This window comes from Pan paniscus, chromosome 3 (genome assembly GCF_029289425.2).
Source record: "Pan paniscus chromosome 3, NHGRI_mPanPan1-v2.0_pri, whole genome shotgun sequence".
In the NCBI taxonomy this organism is placed as follows: domain Eukaryota; kingdom Metazoa; phylum Chordata; class Mammalia; order Primates; family Hominidae; genus Pan; species Pan paniscus.
The window spans coordinates 51,705,885-51,722,580 of NC_073252.2; the positions used below are offsets into that span (position 1 = coordinate 51,705,885).

Sequence of the window (16,696 nt, forward strand, 5' to 3'; positions counted from 1 at the left end):
TAAAAGGAAAACAAAGTGGAATTTGGCCAAATCAGTGGTACCGAGTAGGTAGCTCCCACACAGTTGTTAGAGGGGGGAAAAAAGTTATTGGAGTAAAAACACTAGGAAATCGTGGAGAATTTGAAGGCCCACGAAAAAGGTCAATATGGGTTGCATCACCTGGTTTTCAAAATCCACTTCAGGCCAGGAGAAAAAGGGTGCTACTCAGCTGCATGTGTGACAATTTCCACTGCCTCATCAGTTACAATTGGAGATAATAAAGAGACAGAACTACCCCCGTGGCCAGCCAAATGTATTAATTATACAATCTAAACATAATTAAGAGGTGGTATGAGCCCCACATCTAGGCACTGTGGGAGGTAACTGTGTGACCCAATAAACTGCTATGACACCAGTCATTTTACTCACAGTAAAGTCTATGGGCATATTTTCTACAAACTAATCTGATTTGGAGGCAACTCTTGAATTCTTCTTATTTGGTGGTAACCGTCTGATAAGCCCTCTAATTCAGATCTTTGATGGGCCCACACCATAGAAGCACATCTGTCAGAAACTGTGTCCTTAAAATGGCAGCATCCTCACAGAGACCAACAAATTCCAGGGTGAATTCCCCCTAAAATACTCCAGTCTGCCTTCCATGCCTGTTCCTGCCCACAGGTGATACTGAAAACAATTTCACAGGACACAGTAGAAGAAGTGTATACGGTCACTGTTTAACTTGTATCAGACTGCAGTTACTAAAATAAGGGAATTGAATTTCCAACCCACCACTCTAGCAGCTTCTGCAAGGATTAATGTCCCATCCAAAAAGCCCCATCTGTGCAGTAAGGTATCTGCATCTGACCTTCCTGCCTGTAATCAAAAAAAGGCAGGCTGACCTCAAATATGTTTAAATAGGGAGCGTGTATCCATTAATTCCTTAAAAACAGTGCCTATTCTGGAGCCTGTCTCTCAGATTCCTCCCGCTACTACTCAGCAAGTAAATTCTTGTTTGTCACTATTGCAATTACAGTAGAGTCTTTAAATATAAGACTCATTAAGAGTCACAAGGAAAGAAGAGAGGCCCAGGATACATTTATGCTTAGGCTGTTTCAGATTACTGATGTATAATAAGTATGTGGGGGGAGCACAGATGGAATTCCAGCTGTTTGTATATGTACCTCCTTGCTAATAAATGCAGTAAATTAGCACTGTAAACAAGCAAATTAATAAACACATTACAAGGTAGCCTGAAAATGGAGTATTAGCTCCAGCTGAAATAAATGCATTTATTGTTTTTAAGCAAGCAGAAGATTCCAATTGTTTTCTAAATATGCACAGCATGTAGACATGCTAGAAATTTAAACAGATAAAAATATTAATATTCTGACTCAGCAGCTGTAGAATCCTCTAATATGTCACCCTGCAGCTGTGAGGAAATTGCATGTGGTCATCAATATGTGATGCTTTCTTCAAATCACAAAGGCTCTGCTTCAAGGATCAGTGAGGATTACCCACAATCATGATGGATGGAAGCACATGGCAGTGAAATAATTTATTTCACGTCTTTGGAGCAAAATCAAAAAAGCTTGAAGATATTAAAGTAAATGTGTACTGTCGACGCAATGGCTTTGGATGTTGGTTTTATGGAGCAGTGACTCCTTAGCTGATAAATAATGACCTATAAAGACAAATTTAGACACACAGTGAGATTTTTAATAATGTCCTGTCAGTCCATTAGGTTCTTAATGCAACGACATTAAGTGTATTTGGAAGTGGTCAAAATAATCAGCACTTGTAGCTGTTTTTCGTCAGGTGAAAAAGAAATTATTTCATGCCAAAACTCAGGGCCTTTAAAGGGCATAGAATTTGAATTCTAATGCCACTTTTAAAATTGATGGGTTTCTGCTTGTGAGATAAGTACGGCAGGAATCCAGAAAATAACATACAGATGACAGAAGAAAAAGAAGCATCCTATCTCTTTCCCTTTTGATCATTACTTTGTGCTCAGCCCACCCGTAAGCTCTTACAAATCATGTATTCTTTTTAGAGGCTTTGAATTAGTACAAAAGCTACAAAACAAAACAAAACCAACCAACCAAATGAGACTTCTTTCTTCAGTGTCTGTGGCTATTGTTTTACTCTTAAAAAACTAACCAAATAAAACACGACAACAGAATGACCTTCATGTTATAGGGCAGTGATTTCTACCCAGTGTTGACAAACTCACCAATGTGTTGGGAAGGCTGCCGTAGGAGCCGAGGAAACAGCTTGAAGTGGGGAGGGTAAGGGGAGGTGGCGAGTGGCAGTGTCAAATGTAAAAGCAAAGCTCTAGGTCTTGGTGCCAGCTTGCACTGCCAACAACATGTCATGAGCATCACTCTTACCATGTATCTTGAAGCTTTGTATCCAATTTATGTTTTACTCAGTTTAGCTCCACAAAAGAAAACAGTTCACTTCAATTAACATTTATGGCAAGTCAGCCGAGTATGAGGCACTGTGGAAGGTACTATAGGATTGAATCAGACTTCAATCCTTCTCTCAAGATGCTTAGGAAGGGATGACCAAAAAAAAAAAAAAAAATACACACACGCACACACACACACACACACATCCCAAATGCAACAGGTGTCAAAGAAGGATCAGAGAATATTTTATCCAAAGTGAATAAGAGGAACTTGAACTTGAGTGCTTATTTGATGCTTGCAGATGGTGCCAGTTGAGGACACCCTTGTTAGAAGGGAAGAGCATGTAACAGCACAGAGGCACACAGGAACAGAGCAGTGTGGCGTGGGGAAGAGAACCAGCATGGCTGGAGCTTTGGATGTTCACTCGGAAACCAAGGAAATCAGGGACCTTGAAAATCAGGGTGAAGGATTTACAGCTAACGCAATGGGCAATGGGAAGGCATCGACAAGTTTTCAGTGTCAAAGAGTGTTTTATAAACCAAAGTTGATATTCAACAAAAGTTCTCCTCCCTCATCTTGGGAAGGACTAGGAGAGCTTTAGTGAGGAAGACCCTCTAGCAGAAAGAGAAAAACGAGGCTGTCATCTAAGAAAGAAGCACTTAGGGTTTTTGCAGCAGAAACAGAGATATGCAATATCTATGAGATATGGCAGTGATTGCAATATGGAAGAGGGGTTGTCAAGAAGCAAAGGTAACTAAATGGTTTTGAATTGTGCCAATTGAAAAATCAGTAGTGGGTGGACAAGGAAGTCAAGAGAAGGAAGAAAAGCACCTGTGGAGGTGGGAGGGATGAACATGAAGGGTTTTCTTTGCAGTTTTCCTGTGATCAGATGTCCAGCAGGAAGAGAGAAATGAGGATCTGGAGGGGATTATCACATGCACTTGGGATGAAATCTAAGGAGAAAATAGAAATGAAGATTTAAGCTGTGAAAGACACAAGGGCCTGGAGGAAAGAAGATGGGAGAGGAAGAGGAGCAGGAAAAATGAAGAGAAAAGGAGGGAGATGAATCTGTAAGCAGAAGAGGAAACACCTGAGTGGAGAGATCAGCTCAGGAAGGCAGATGGGCTCTGGGACACTGTGGGAGGAGCTCCCCAGGGCAGAATGAGGGAGCTCCTTTCTCAAAGGAAGGAAAAAGAGGTAATAGAAGAGAAAGATTTGAGGAGAAAAGATGAGGTTTGTTTGTTTTGTTTTATCAGATAATATAAATCTTCTAAACAAAAAAGAAAGCAGAGTTGTAGACTGAGAGTGAAGAGAGTGTGTAGGGAGTGCGTGGGAAGGCCACGAGGGTCAAAACCACAAAGCATCAAAAGGAAGTGAATAAAATGATGTCGAGAAGCAAGAGAGGGTCTTATGGAAATTAGATCAGTGGTGAAGGCTGATGACACAGTGATCATATATGTGCCCTCTGAAGTGCACTCCCTGGATTCAGAGCCCAGCTCCAGGGCTTACTAACTGTGACACGTTGGGTAAGTGGGTTAACATCTCTAATCTCATCCCTAATCTTATCTTGGCCTGTAAAATGCAGATGGTACTAATCACAGGACCAACTTCCTGTGCTTGCAGCCAGAATTAAATGACATAATATATGTGATGAACTGGCACACAATGAGTGTTCAATAAACATGAGTTATTATTCCTTATCTGTAGTGGGCCCAATCAGAATCAACATTGACACTGATGCTCATGTTTGCAATCAATTCACTGTTTTTACCTATTAAAAGTAAGCCACAGAAATTCACAGGTGTGTAAAAGCAGGTAAATGTAGCCTTAGCAGTTTTGCTACCTTCAGTACTGAAGAGGATAACCTGTAAGTCTCAATTCAGCTGTGTTCTTTCAACGTACACCCACAAAAACTTTCTCTGCAATTCAAGCCCTGACCTACAGTTATTAGGAAGAAACAGCAATACTGACTTCGTTGGGAGGTTTTACAAGCTGAAAGCTTACAAGTAAGGTCCTTCTCTCATTACGAAAGCTAGGGAAGGTATTGTTTGGTAAATGTCACATGAAGGAGAAAATACAAGATTTTTTTTTTTAAATTTAGGAAGGACTCAATTTAAGCATAGGTCATGTTCTTTTTTCCTAAAAGGAAAAGCTCAAAAACATAATAAATGCCTTGAAATATTCAATCATCCCTTTGCAGAGAGATTGATCTCTTAAATAAAACAAAATTTGAGAGAGCAAGAAAGACAATCATTGAAAGTTCTGTAGAGAGGGTGGATATGCAATTCATGATTCAAGCAATAAGAGATAGGGTGACAAGATGAGAAATAAGAAAAGAAAGTGCATTACAAAACAAAAAAAGAAGATAAGGAAAATAAAGAAGCAAGTGTTAAAAAAATAGAAGACACGAGCAAATTGAAAAAAATACAGAGATAGAAGAACAGGACTAGATGGAATAAAGAGGAAGGTGAAAAAGAAGAGATAAGAACCAAAATATGACTCACACTAAGAAGAAAGATCCTTGTCGTAATTATCATATGAGGCATCAGAAGAGGATTAGATATGAGGACAGCTGATTCAAGTCCTTAATTCTACCCAACAGTTCTTGAGGACCATCCAAGTGCTAGCTTGGTACTCTACTGAGTCTTAATTCACCAGTCAACAAAATGGGAATTACCAGCATTTCCAATTCTTCAGGGGGGCTTCCGGGGATGATTAAAGGAGAAGATCCATAAGAAAATGCTTTGAAAATTATAAAACTTTATAAACACACCATTACTGGTATTAATAATGACATGAAACACATATCTAATCATAGCTGTAGCCTTGGAAGTCATGGACCAACCAGTAAAACTATCTCCTGCTTTTAACGGCCCAGATCCACAACAGGAAAATGGCCAAATTAAGTTACCCAAACACGACGGAATATGACTTAGGCATTAAAAATGGCAATTATGTAGATTCTTCCAATATTTGCCAACATATGGAAATATGTCATTTAAAGTGAAATTTTAGAGAACAGAACAAAGAAATACCATAGCTGTTGACTACAACTGAAAACAATGCACGTATGTATGTATTGGAAAAGATTAAAGTAAATGTGGAGTGATATAAATTATTAAAATGTAGTATGCATTAACGTTTTTCTTTGAAGTTTATTCATTTAATAAGGATCAAATACAATGGGAATGCATGTACACGTGGCAGTCTAAATCAGCTTCCTTAGCATTTAAAACAGACCAGCAAGTTCGTGCAATGTTTCCCAACAGTGCCTCTCCGAGCCACTCTATTTATCACACTGACTTTTAATCCACCAATCAAGTAATCCACCTACCAATGCACTTTTTAATTCACCAACCAAAAAAAAAAAAAAATCATTCTTGAGCCCCGATTGTGTGCAAGCAATTGTACTTGCATCATGGAGTACAAAATGGTTGAGTACTCTGGAATCACATTCTCTGGGTTCAAATCTTGGATCAATCATTCCTGACTTTTATCATTTGGAGTCGGTACTTAACCTCTGTTAGACAGTTTCAGTTTCCTTACATGTAAAAATGGGGATAAAATTAGTACCTACCTTCGAGGATCATTGCGAATGTTAAATGGTAAAATGCATTCAAAGCAATTAGCAGAGCACTTTTCATATAATAAGCCCTCAGAACTGGCACCTATTATTAGATACCCATGAAAAGATCACTTACAGAGAACGTGAGCTGATCAAAGCCCAAGTGCTAGGTAAATGGTAGAAATAATCAGCATACTAGAAATTCTAACAGGGGAGATGCCAAGCAGAAGCTGGTCCTGGAGGGGAAGGAATCTGAACCAGGCATTGAGGGATGGATGGGTAGGATTTGGTGATCAAAATAAGGCAACAACAGCTACATGTTTAAAGTTTATGGCTCTTTTCTTCCTTTCCATTTATAACTGCAGAAGCAGCCACCGCAAGATATAGGGCGGTGCCAACCCACCTCCCCCGCACAGTAGAAGCTGCTTTAAAACAGAACTGGCTCTCACTTCTCTGGCTTCCAGTCACTGTGTCTGGAGGGGAGACAGAGAGCTGGTGCCCTGGCTCGTACCAGGCTCCCTCCAGGGTTCTTAATTATGTTCAACTTAAACTGGGTTTTCCCCCCTGTTATTCAGTGCTGCAGTTGTATCAGCTTATTCCAAAATAAAGATGTGTTGCTCTTTAAATTTGAGCAATTTTACTTTTTCACCACATTTTTAGGGCCCTTCTTTCAGAAATGGTGACAATAAATGGGAAAAATCATGGAAAGGACTCAAAAATGTTTATTTATGATGTGGAAGAAAAATGTTAACAGCAATGCTCTTCAGCAGGCAAAAGGGTGGCAAACACGCACCTCCTTGCGTGACCTCTCTGCCTGCCCACAGAGAAAAGAAAGAAGGTAGGGTAGAAGAGAGAAAGGGAGGGAGGGAGGGAGGGAGGGAGGGAAGTCAGTTGGTCCACAACCTGCATACAGGTTCATGATTTTCTTTTACCTTTATGGGGTGCAAACCAATTGTTCAAAGTATAAATATCAGTTAGTTAAGGACTTCCAAAATATTGTTCTGCATACCACTGGCTAACCCTGTAAGAGGCTATAATAAAAGGAAGGGGTCTTCAATTCAGTGCTCGGGAAATGATGTTTGGCCATCTTCATCTTAAAGATTCACAGCACACATATGCATTTTTAAGGTTCTCAGAAATCCTGCAATAAAGAAAGTTGCTTACCTTTATGTAACCAAGTCAATCCCAAATTTATCTGGCCAGGAGGTTTTTTTGTTTTTGTTTTTGTTGCATGCAACACCTATTAACCATTGTTTAGAATTTGAGTTCTGTGGAATAGGAATGCAGCATGAAAATACTCAAAGTAATATTTCTTTACTGATATTTGTCTTCTTTTGCTCACATTCTCACACAGATTTGTGGAAAGAGCAAACCTGCATTTAAAAAAATACTTCATAAACAATAACAAATTTTTAATCCCCCAGACTTTCACTACCCAAAAAAAACTATTTTAATTTTTCAGGTCTTCCCCTCTGCAATATTACCCTTGATATTGTCTTCTTTCTACATAAGAACTCAAAAACATAGCCATCCCATCAGGCAGTCCACAAAACTCAAAGCATTGTTTAAAAAATGCATCTGCATGTGGACATTCCCCCGCCCCCAGGTGTTTATCTGTTTTCCTTTTAATTCTTACCCTATTCTATGAACAAAAGGAAGCTTTTAGCTGAGAAAGAGAAATGCAGAAAGCACCTCAGGCTTTGGAGTTTTCTGTTAATGTTGTTGAGATGTGGGCAAAAAAAATTTTTTTTCTAATCTATGACAAAAGAAAACCTGGCTTTCCATATAGAAAGTAACTGTGTCTCCCGCAATTATGCACAGCTGCCTCTCACCTCAGTTCATTTATCTTTGTTGAAAACCTGCAGCTCTGGCCTAAATCTCACATACTTTTATATTTGCTTTGATAGACTTGGAGGAAGAAACCCCACACATATGACATCTCCATATGTGAGACACACTGAGGTTACTGGACCTGCTCCCAGGATGGGTTTACTCTTGGCGGTGTGCTGGATTTGATGTCATTTTCTTTTTTAAACAGCTAAGTACAATTAACAGGTCACCGAGTCAAATAGCAAATGCATCCTGAGAGGAAGCCCTACCACCCTGGAGGCGCTTGGACGTACACGAAAGAGCAGGCAGAGAGGGTCCTTCTCCAGGACTTCCCATGAGCTAGGACTTCCCAAGGACACCGAGAGGACATTCCACTGCCGGCCCCATGCAAGGTAGATTATCCTCAGCTTTGCCTGTCATCACATGGTTTCTCCTAATACCTTCCTGAGTTTAGATAAAAGTCACCTAAACATTCTATGAGGTTAACTATGACCTGACTGAGGCAATACTGTAGTTAAAAACAACTCCAGGACTTTAGGTTCAGGGCAACACTGAGAGAGGAGACAAGCTCCTAGTAGCTAGAGTAAGAAACCTGTCAATTTACACCTTTAACCTCCTCCTGGAGAGACACTCTGGGATGTCCAGCTGTCACCCCAAATTCAGGTTGGCCAAATTCAAGCACACTGTTTTCCTCACTGCCTCCTAGATCTATTCCTACCCTTGGTAAATGGTATTCCCACCCCTCGAATTTCTGTGACCAGAAACCTGGAAACTATCTGCAAAGCTCCTTCTCCCTTACCCCCCAGGGCTGAGGGAGCACCAACCTCTGTTGCTTCTATTACGTTAAATCATACGAAATTGCCACTCAGACCATTTTTGCAGACAAAACAGCAATCTGGGATGAGCCAACCTAACATACTATTAATACCTGGTGAAATCATGACCCCTTCTCTTTATCCCCTCAGCAACGTTCTCATTAAAGGATTTCTCTCATCTGGATTTCTGCAGCTACCTCCTAAAGAACTTTCTGCCTCAGTGTTTTCTTCCAAGCCATCTTCCGCAGATCTTTCTCTTCACAGAAATGCAGTCGCGACACTTCCCAGAACCTTCAAGGCATCCCCATGGGTGTACCAAGGCCCTACAGACCAGTCCTGCTCCCTCCCACTTCAAGTCTCACCACTGTCATAGGACTCAACTCTTTATGGGTGTCTCAATAAATAATCCTCTTTGGCCCATTTTCTGAAATGTTCTGCCTCCAAAGCTCCAAATTCCTCTAATTCTCACTCACCTTTAAAATCATCTCAGTTGTGACATTCTCCGGAAAGCTTTCATACCCACTCCACACACTCACATACACACACTCCAGTGTGGGTCAGGGTCCTGTTCCATGGGCTCATCTCATATCCCGCACTGTGCACAGAGTACCACAGCAATATCATACTAAACACCCACTCCCTTCTGTTGTGGGCTGAATTCATTCCCTGAAAATTCATGGGCTGAGGCCATATCCCAGTACCTCAGAATATCTGTAGTTGGATATAGGGCCTTTAAAGAGGTAATTAAGTTAAAATAAGGATATTAAAGGATGGGTCCTGATCCAATGTGACCAATATAGTTATAAGAAGAGAAGATCAGGACATGCGGAGGGAAACAGGGGCGCATGTGCAAAGAGGAGGCAGCAAGAGGGCCACCATCTACAAGCTAAGGAGAGTGGCCTCCGAGGAAGCCAAGCCTGCGGGCACCTTGATCTTGGACTTCCAGCCTCCAAAACCTGGAGAAAATAAATTTCCATTGTTTGAGCCACCCAGTCTGTGGTATTTTGTTATGGCAGCCCTAGCAAACTAACACTTTCATTCACTAAAGAGTCCATTTCTTGTATGCAAGCACCATATCTGATTTGTCTTTATATCCCCAGAGCCCAGTACAATGCCTGGCACAGAGCAAAGGCTTCATAAATGTTTGATGAATCTGTACATGAGTGAATGCATTGCAATGCTACAGAGAAAAGTAGAGGTGTTTAGATAAGTCATACATTTAGTGAAAAAGTAAACTTTGGGGTCAGCACAGTTCTCTGAAAGTTCAATAACTGAAATTACTGATCAAACTTTTCTATAATAAATACTATTACACCAGTCTTTAATCAATAAATGATTTCTAAGCACCAGACAATGGTTAACTCATTTAAAACCATTACTTAATACAGGACACTTAATTCCTGTATTAAGTATTAAGGGAAATACTTAATTCCCAGGACAGCCAAGATTTTCCTTTTCAGCTTATTTTGGTAGGACCTTCTCTTCTAGGGTTGGGGGCTTCCAGAGTTGTTTAGCTCAGTCCCATGATTCTCCTTCTAAAGGTTCCCTATTAGCCTTAAAAAATTAATGCAAGTCCTAATCACCTAATTTACTATCAAAGAACACTCTGGACATTAGAACAGAGCTCATTAAAAATTAAATGTTTCTAATCTCCTTATATAAACATGTATTTTTTAAATATGCCCTAGCATAAAATTTTTAGGGCCCACATTCAGAGTTACATTTTAAATAAAAAAGCCATCATGAAGGATATAATTCAGGTCCTACCTTCTAACTCTTCTCCCTGACTCTAATCTCTCCTTATGTTAGTCCATTTTCCATACAAGTTGCAGATTTCTTGCCTTAAGACACCCTTAGTCAAGCTACAGTCCTCTCCAAAACTCTCATGGCCCTATTGCTCACAAAATCTAGTCAAAACTTTTTGGCCTGAAACTTTGAACTTTCTATATTCTGGTTTGAATCTAAATTTCCCAACCATTTTAACTAATATGCTTTAATACCAACCATGTTTGTCACCCAGGTTAGAGGACTCACTAGTCATGAATGGCCCACGTGCTATACCTGCTGGGCCTGTCTCCTGGTGAAACCATGCTCAGAAAGCCCACCAGATCTCCCTCTGTCTCACAGGATCCTGGTTATTCTTCTGGAAATATTTTGGGTTCTACCCACCCCCGCATAATCCCTTCCATATCTTGTTACTTCTCCCTACCTTGAACTCCTACAGCCCTTATTACTGGTTGGTGTTACTGTCCCTAAATTGCTTTGTACCATTTGTTAACTACACTTGTGTCTTTGGTTCACCTCCTTAAGTAGCCTGGAAGACCTCTGTATCCCCCTCAAACATCAACTTGGCACCTTGTGCTCAGTGAGTTCTCAGTAAATATCCACCAATACGCTTTAGCCACGTAGGGAGCAATTTAATTCTCAGAGTAGCTGCTCCTCCATGTCTTAAAGTGATAATAAGTAGCTAAACTCAAACATGCAAACTGTAATAACAGCCCCTTCCATCCCCACATTCTCTTTTGGGGATGGGCACTACTATCTCCCATTTTCCCCACTTTCCAAGACAGTCCTGACTACAACTAACATCACTAGCAATAGACTCACATCCTACAGCTGATAGGAATTCTGATTAGTCCGAATCCTGGACTCTGAATTTCCACTTTTTGTTGCACCTAAAAGGCTTGCACAGTCTCTACACTTGGGCTTCCGCTCCGAATCCAGCATTCTGGGCTGCAGCCCTGTGCTTGACAGTTTGGTTTTCTTAGGATATAGACCTTAATACCAAAATGTCTAGTCTTTAATGTCATATGCAAAAATAAATGGCTCACCTGGACCATGGCACCACCAGCCACAGGGAGCACAGCCACTGACTTGCTGTGCCCCGCCCCACCCTCAATCCACCAGACCGAACAGCCGAGATGTCAGCGCCATCCCAGACTGAATGTGCCTGCTGGATTCTGTGATCTAGACAACTGGCCACGCCTCTTCCCTGCTCCAGAACAAGCCTGACAGCCTGGTCAACCTCTCAGCACACTTTCTCACCTTTCCCATTTGCCCAGTAGCATCCCAGGATCTCCCCAGTTCAGCCCTTCTGAGCTGAGGCAACAGCTACTAAAGGAGAAGCTCTGCAAGTTTGTCCCAGAGTTTGAAAAAGTGGATCAAGAAATATACAATAACCCATTACCCAGTAAATTCCCCTCCCCAGTCTATAGGCTCTTTGGTGATGGAGTCATTGTCTCCTTCATCGTTTTCCTGTATTCTGAGCATCTGACCATTAGTAGGCACTCAAAAATGCACATTTGTTGTCTGGATAGATGAACATAAATGATGTCTGGTTCCAACATTATTCAAATTTCAGACTGCTTTCCTAATTTTTTTTTTTTAGATCTGAGTTCTAAAATGAGGAAGAAAAAAAAAATCCCATCTCCTAAGGCAACTGATCTACTTCTAGGTTAATCTCTCTAAAATTTTATGTCTGGGGCTGATGGCAAAGATTCTCCACAACAAGAAGCAAGACAAAATGCAGACAAGAGAAAGGAAGGCTTGGAGTGACTTATTTTCAGAACACTTTTTGCTAACTTAAGAAGAAGTTCTGAATGCATATAAAGGTGCTATTATCATCACTTCATTCTTCATTAATATGAGAGTCTGAGATTTTCAGGATTTGCAAGAGTATTATTAGAAGTTCTATTTAAATCCACAAGTATTTACTAAATGCCCAAGGAGAAGCAGTAACATGAGTTTCCAGACATGAAACAAATGTCTCCTGTAAAAGAGCTCATAAACTGAGGACAAAGAGCCCCCTTAAGCCTGGTATGAAGAGCCCCGGCAGCTGCCCAGTGATTTCCGAGGAGTCCACAGGAGTTTCACTCACCAGCACAGTATCCCACGAGGTTGAGGAACTGCTCTTCCCTGCAGCTGGTCCTGCAGTTACCATTGGTAAGAGAGATGTGAGGGTAACAGGAGATGCAGTCAGACTCCAACGGCCCATGACACTGCCTGCAGGTTGGGTGACACTCTGGCAGGGGGACGAAAACCAGGATTGGAATTAGCAGCTCAGCATGTATATGCGTGAAGTATTTAATGCATTCCACAAATTACATTAAAAGCAGACCTCCAACTCTAATCATCTTTAGAAGATTCCTGAGCAAGCCTGGCACACCCTTGGACCTGACCTAGAGACTGCATTTCTGATGTCAAGGGCGGTACTGTCCATGAACACAATATGGAATCTAGAACTATAAATATGTGAGAAATCGGCCACACATTCCAGAGGGACCAGCATGATCATCTCCATCTGTGTAAGTAAGGAAGTTCAAATCCTAGTCACAGAGCAGAAACACGAGTGGTAGGACTCCCTGACCCTAACATACCATGACTCAAAGAATGAGTGGGACAGGGAGAAGAAGGGGACATTTTACTTCTCAGAAATTTCTAGCAGATGAGGGGGGAATCCATACACAGCAAACTATACTGCAACTTTTCTCTAGAGTCAGGGGCCATCCAGGCATTCCCTTCAAGCCACCACCACTGGGATGCTTATTTTATCAGCAATACTTAATTAAAATACAAAGAACAGAAAAAGTCCTCTTTCTGGAGGTTATCGTGAGCTGCCTCTGAAGTTCAATTCCTTAGAGACAAAGTTATGCCAAAGCTATGTCTTCTCCAAAAAAACCACCAAATTAACAAGAGGTACAACACTGAAACAAACCAAGTGAGTCACGGTAAGGTGTAAGCAATAAGGATAAGGGTGGCAAAGAATCAAAGGCGGCTGCAGCTGCAGCTGCATTGACGCTGCCAACGGAGCAGCAGGAGCAAGCACATGGAAGCAGATTTAAGAACTTCTCTGCCAAGGACAAGGAGGTCTAAGCAGGTCTGAGTCCAAGAGGAGGGGATGTGAAGGGCTGGAGCTGGGTAGATCTTGCAGGAACTGATGAATTCCCTCCTGGCACGCGGCTGGTGGGAAGCAAAGGCACAGATTTCAAGTAAAGCCTCTGGATTCTGGCAAGAGGCCAAGAGAAGATAAGGAGTTATTTAAGAAAAAAAAAAAAAGCAAGCAAGCAAGAAAATGAACTGCTGATTAGAAGGACAGCACTCTCACCCCTCCTACATTCCTGAGGCTCTCAATGTTGAAAGCACCTATCCAAAAGACATAGCATTCTCTGGATGATTTCCAACACCCAGTTCTTCCTCCCTATCAGAATATTTCCAGTGACCTGGGTGCCCTGCTGCTTATGGTACCATCCATCTGCTGGCTCCCAGCGGAAAGAGGCATGGACAGAGAAGAGCTAGATATACCCAGACTTTCCTCCCCTAAACAATTTTATACATACAAAAACCAGCTGGGCTAGGATGAAAGCACCTAAGGATAGAAACAGCTCTCAAGGGCAATCCTAATGACAAAGAAACCAGGAACATTCCCCCACTGAGCTTGACAGAGTATTTAAAGTAAAGCAACTCACCAGGGGACTGCAGAGATTAAAAAGACAGTTAGAAAAAGGCAAAGAATTCCAGAACAAATATAATATTGATCTTCAATCATCTAAATTTGTGTTCATTCTAAATCACTTCTTTGAAGTTTAAGGCTAGATGAATGTAACAAATATTAATTTATTTTAAAAACATGTCATAAGTTTATCACATTTACTGACTCCAGAAATACATGTAATATAATTTCATATCAGTGGGCTTTTTCCTATCAGCAGGCCCCAACCGTCTATTTTTCAGAAATAAAAGAGAAATCATGATAGAATGTTTTTTTTCCTGTATATACCAAAAAAAAAAAAAAACACCACACACAGTACTACAATAAAGTCCTTAAATTTTAGTACTGTGTCAATTCCAACAAAATTCTGTACTAATCCCAACTAGTGATTTTCAAAATCTCTGTCACTAAAACATAAAGGTGATCTTAAAAAACATACTGGACTGACATGTTAAAGAAGGAAATAAATACCTCCATCTCCTTTTGCTCTATTCTGCTGTAGCCTGGGGAAAGTGGGGCTGGGAAGTGCACAGTTACCTGTGCCAAATGTTTGATTCCATACAAGTGCATTAACACCCAAGGTAGCTTGTCTCCTTGATGAAGATAATCAAATCCATCCCTAACTGTGTGCATAAGCCATTCCTCCACTGAGAGGTGTATTCTGTTCCTTCACCCACTCAAATGTGGGTTATCTTGCTTTGACCAACAGAATATAGCAGAAGTGACAGTGAGACTTTTTAGGTTAGGTGATAGGCAGCTTGCAGTTTCTGCTTAGGTCTCTTGAAATACTCATTCCAGGAGAAGACAGCTGACACATTAGAAGACTGACTAGCTGAGATTGCCATGCCATGAGGAAGTACAATTAGCCACGAGAAGAGGCCTCATAGAGTAAGAGATTGTTGACCAACCCAGGTGACAGACGTCAATGAAGAGCCCACCTGCAGGATCTGAAGAAAGAGCTGCCCAGCAATCCTCAGAACTGGGAAATATAACAATTGTTGTCTTAAGCCACAAATTTGGGGTGGTTTATTAGGCAATAACTGATAACCAGAGCAGTACCTCATTAAGAGGGAGAAAGTAAAAGATCTCCCTAGTGTCCTCAAGTGTCCCAGTTGCCAAATTTCATTTCTTATGTGAAAAGAAATGGAGCCAGATGCAGTGACTCACACCTGTAATCCCACGACTTTGGGATGCTGAAGAGGGAGGATTGCTTGAGGACAGGAGTTCAGGACAAGCCTGAGAACAAGGTGAGACCCTGTCTCTACAAAAAATTTTTAAAAAATTACTTGGGCATGGTGGTGTATGCCTACAGTTCCAGCTACTTGGGAGGCTAAGGTAGGAGGATAACTAGAGCCCAGGAGTTCAAGGCTGCAGTGAGCTATGATCATGCCACTGCACTCCATCCTGGGTGACAGAGTGAGAATCCATCTCTTAAAAAAAAGAAAAAGAAATAGAATAATATGCAACCATGAAAACGACAAATATACACACACGTATCTGTACATATAACATTTTATCACATAGAAAATTGCTTATGACAGCTGGGCACGGTGGCTCATGCCTGTAATCCCAGCACTTTGGGAGGCTGAGGCGGGTGGATCATGAGGTCACGAGATCAAGACCAGCCTGATTAACATGGTGAAACCCTGTCTCTACTAAAAATAGAAAAGTTAGCTGGGCGTGGTAGCATGCACTCATAATCCCAGCTACTCGGGAGGCTGAGGCAGAAGAATTGCTTGAACCTGGGAAGCGGAGGTTGCAGTGAGCTGAGATTGCTCCACTGCACTCCAGCCTGGTGACGGAGCAAGACTCCGTTTCAAAAAAAAAAAAAAAAAGAAAATTGCTTATGACTTTATGTTTTGAAAAAAATATTAAAAAGTATAGCTCTAATTTATTCTCAATTATGTAACAGCATGCATAAAAAGTAGATCAAAAAGGAATCTATCACCAGGGTAATATTTGTTGCTTCTAAGATGTGGCATAATCAGTTATCTTTATCCCCAAACCCCCATTTATTTTTCCTATTCTGAACTTTCAATCCTTCTACAATGAGCACATATCTTTTTAATAATCAGAAACATAAACTTTTAAACTTTTTAAAAAAGCCACAGGCTGGGTACAGTAGCTCACATCTGTAATCTCAGCACTTTGGGAGGCCAAGGTGGGAGGATCACTTGAGCCCAGGAGTTCATGTCTAGCCTGGGCAACACTTTTTCCACAATAAAAAATTAGCCAAGCATGGTGGCACATATGTATGGTTTCAGCTACTCATGAGGCTGAGGTGGGAGGACTGCTTGAGCCCAGGAGGCCGAGGTGAGGTTGCAGTGAGCTGTGATCACACCACTGCACTCCAGCTTGGCAACAGCAGAACCCTATCTCTCTCTCTGCCTCTCTCTCTCTCTTTAAGCCACAGCAACAAAGACTTATGCTGAACTAAGTTCTAGTTCTTTTAGGAAATAAAGGTCATTATTTAGTCCACGACAGGAGTTATTTATTCAGATCATTGTCTTCCAGGCAAGAGAAAACCAAGTTCAGAGTCTATTCAAATATTATAGTTTCTAGGGTAAAGCTGATTCTAATGTTTTATTTCCATGCTTCCTTACTGGAAGAA

At 41.1% G+C, this 16,696-nt stretch overlaps 1 protein-coding gene across 2 annotated transcripts in view; it reads right to left on the reverse strand.

Annotated features, from left to right (window-relative positions):
- FRAS1 (Fraser extracellular matrix complex subunit 1) overlaps positions 1-16,696 on the reverse strand; it is a 490,598-nt gene that overhangs the window by 187,605 nt on the left and 286,297 nt on the right. For both annotated transcript variants that reach the window (XM_008957670.5, XM_003832280.6), the window contains exon 20: positions 12,475-12,618. In XM_008957670.5, coding sequence (XP_008955918.2) covers positions 12,475-12,618 — 144 coding nt within the window. The remainder of the gene's footprint in view (positions 1-12,474; positions 12,619-16,696) is intronic.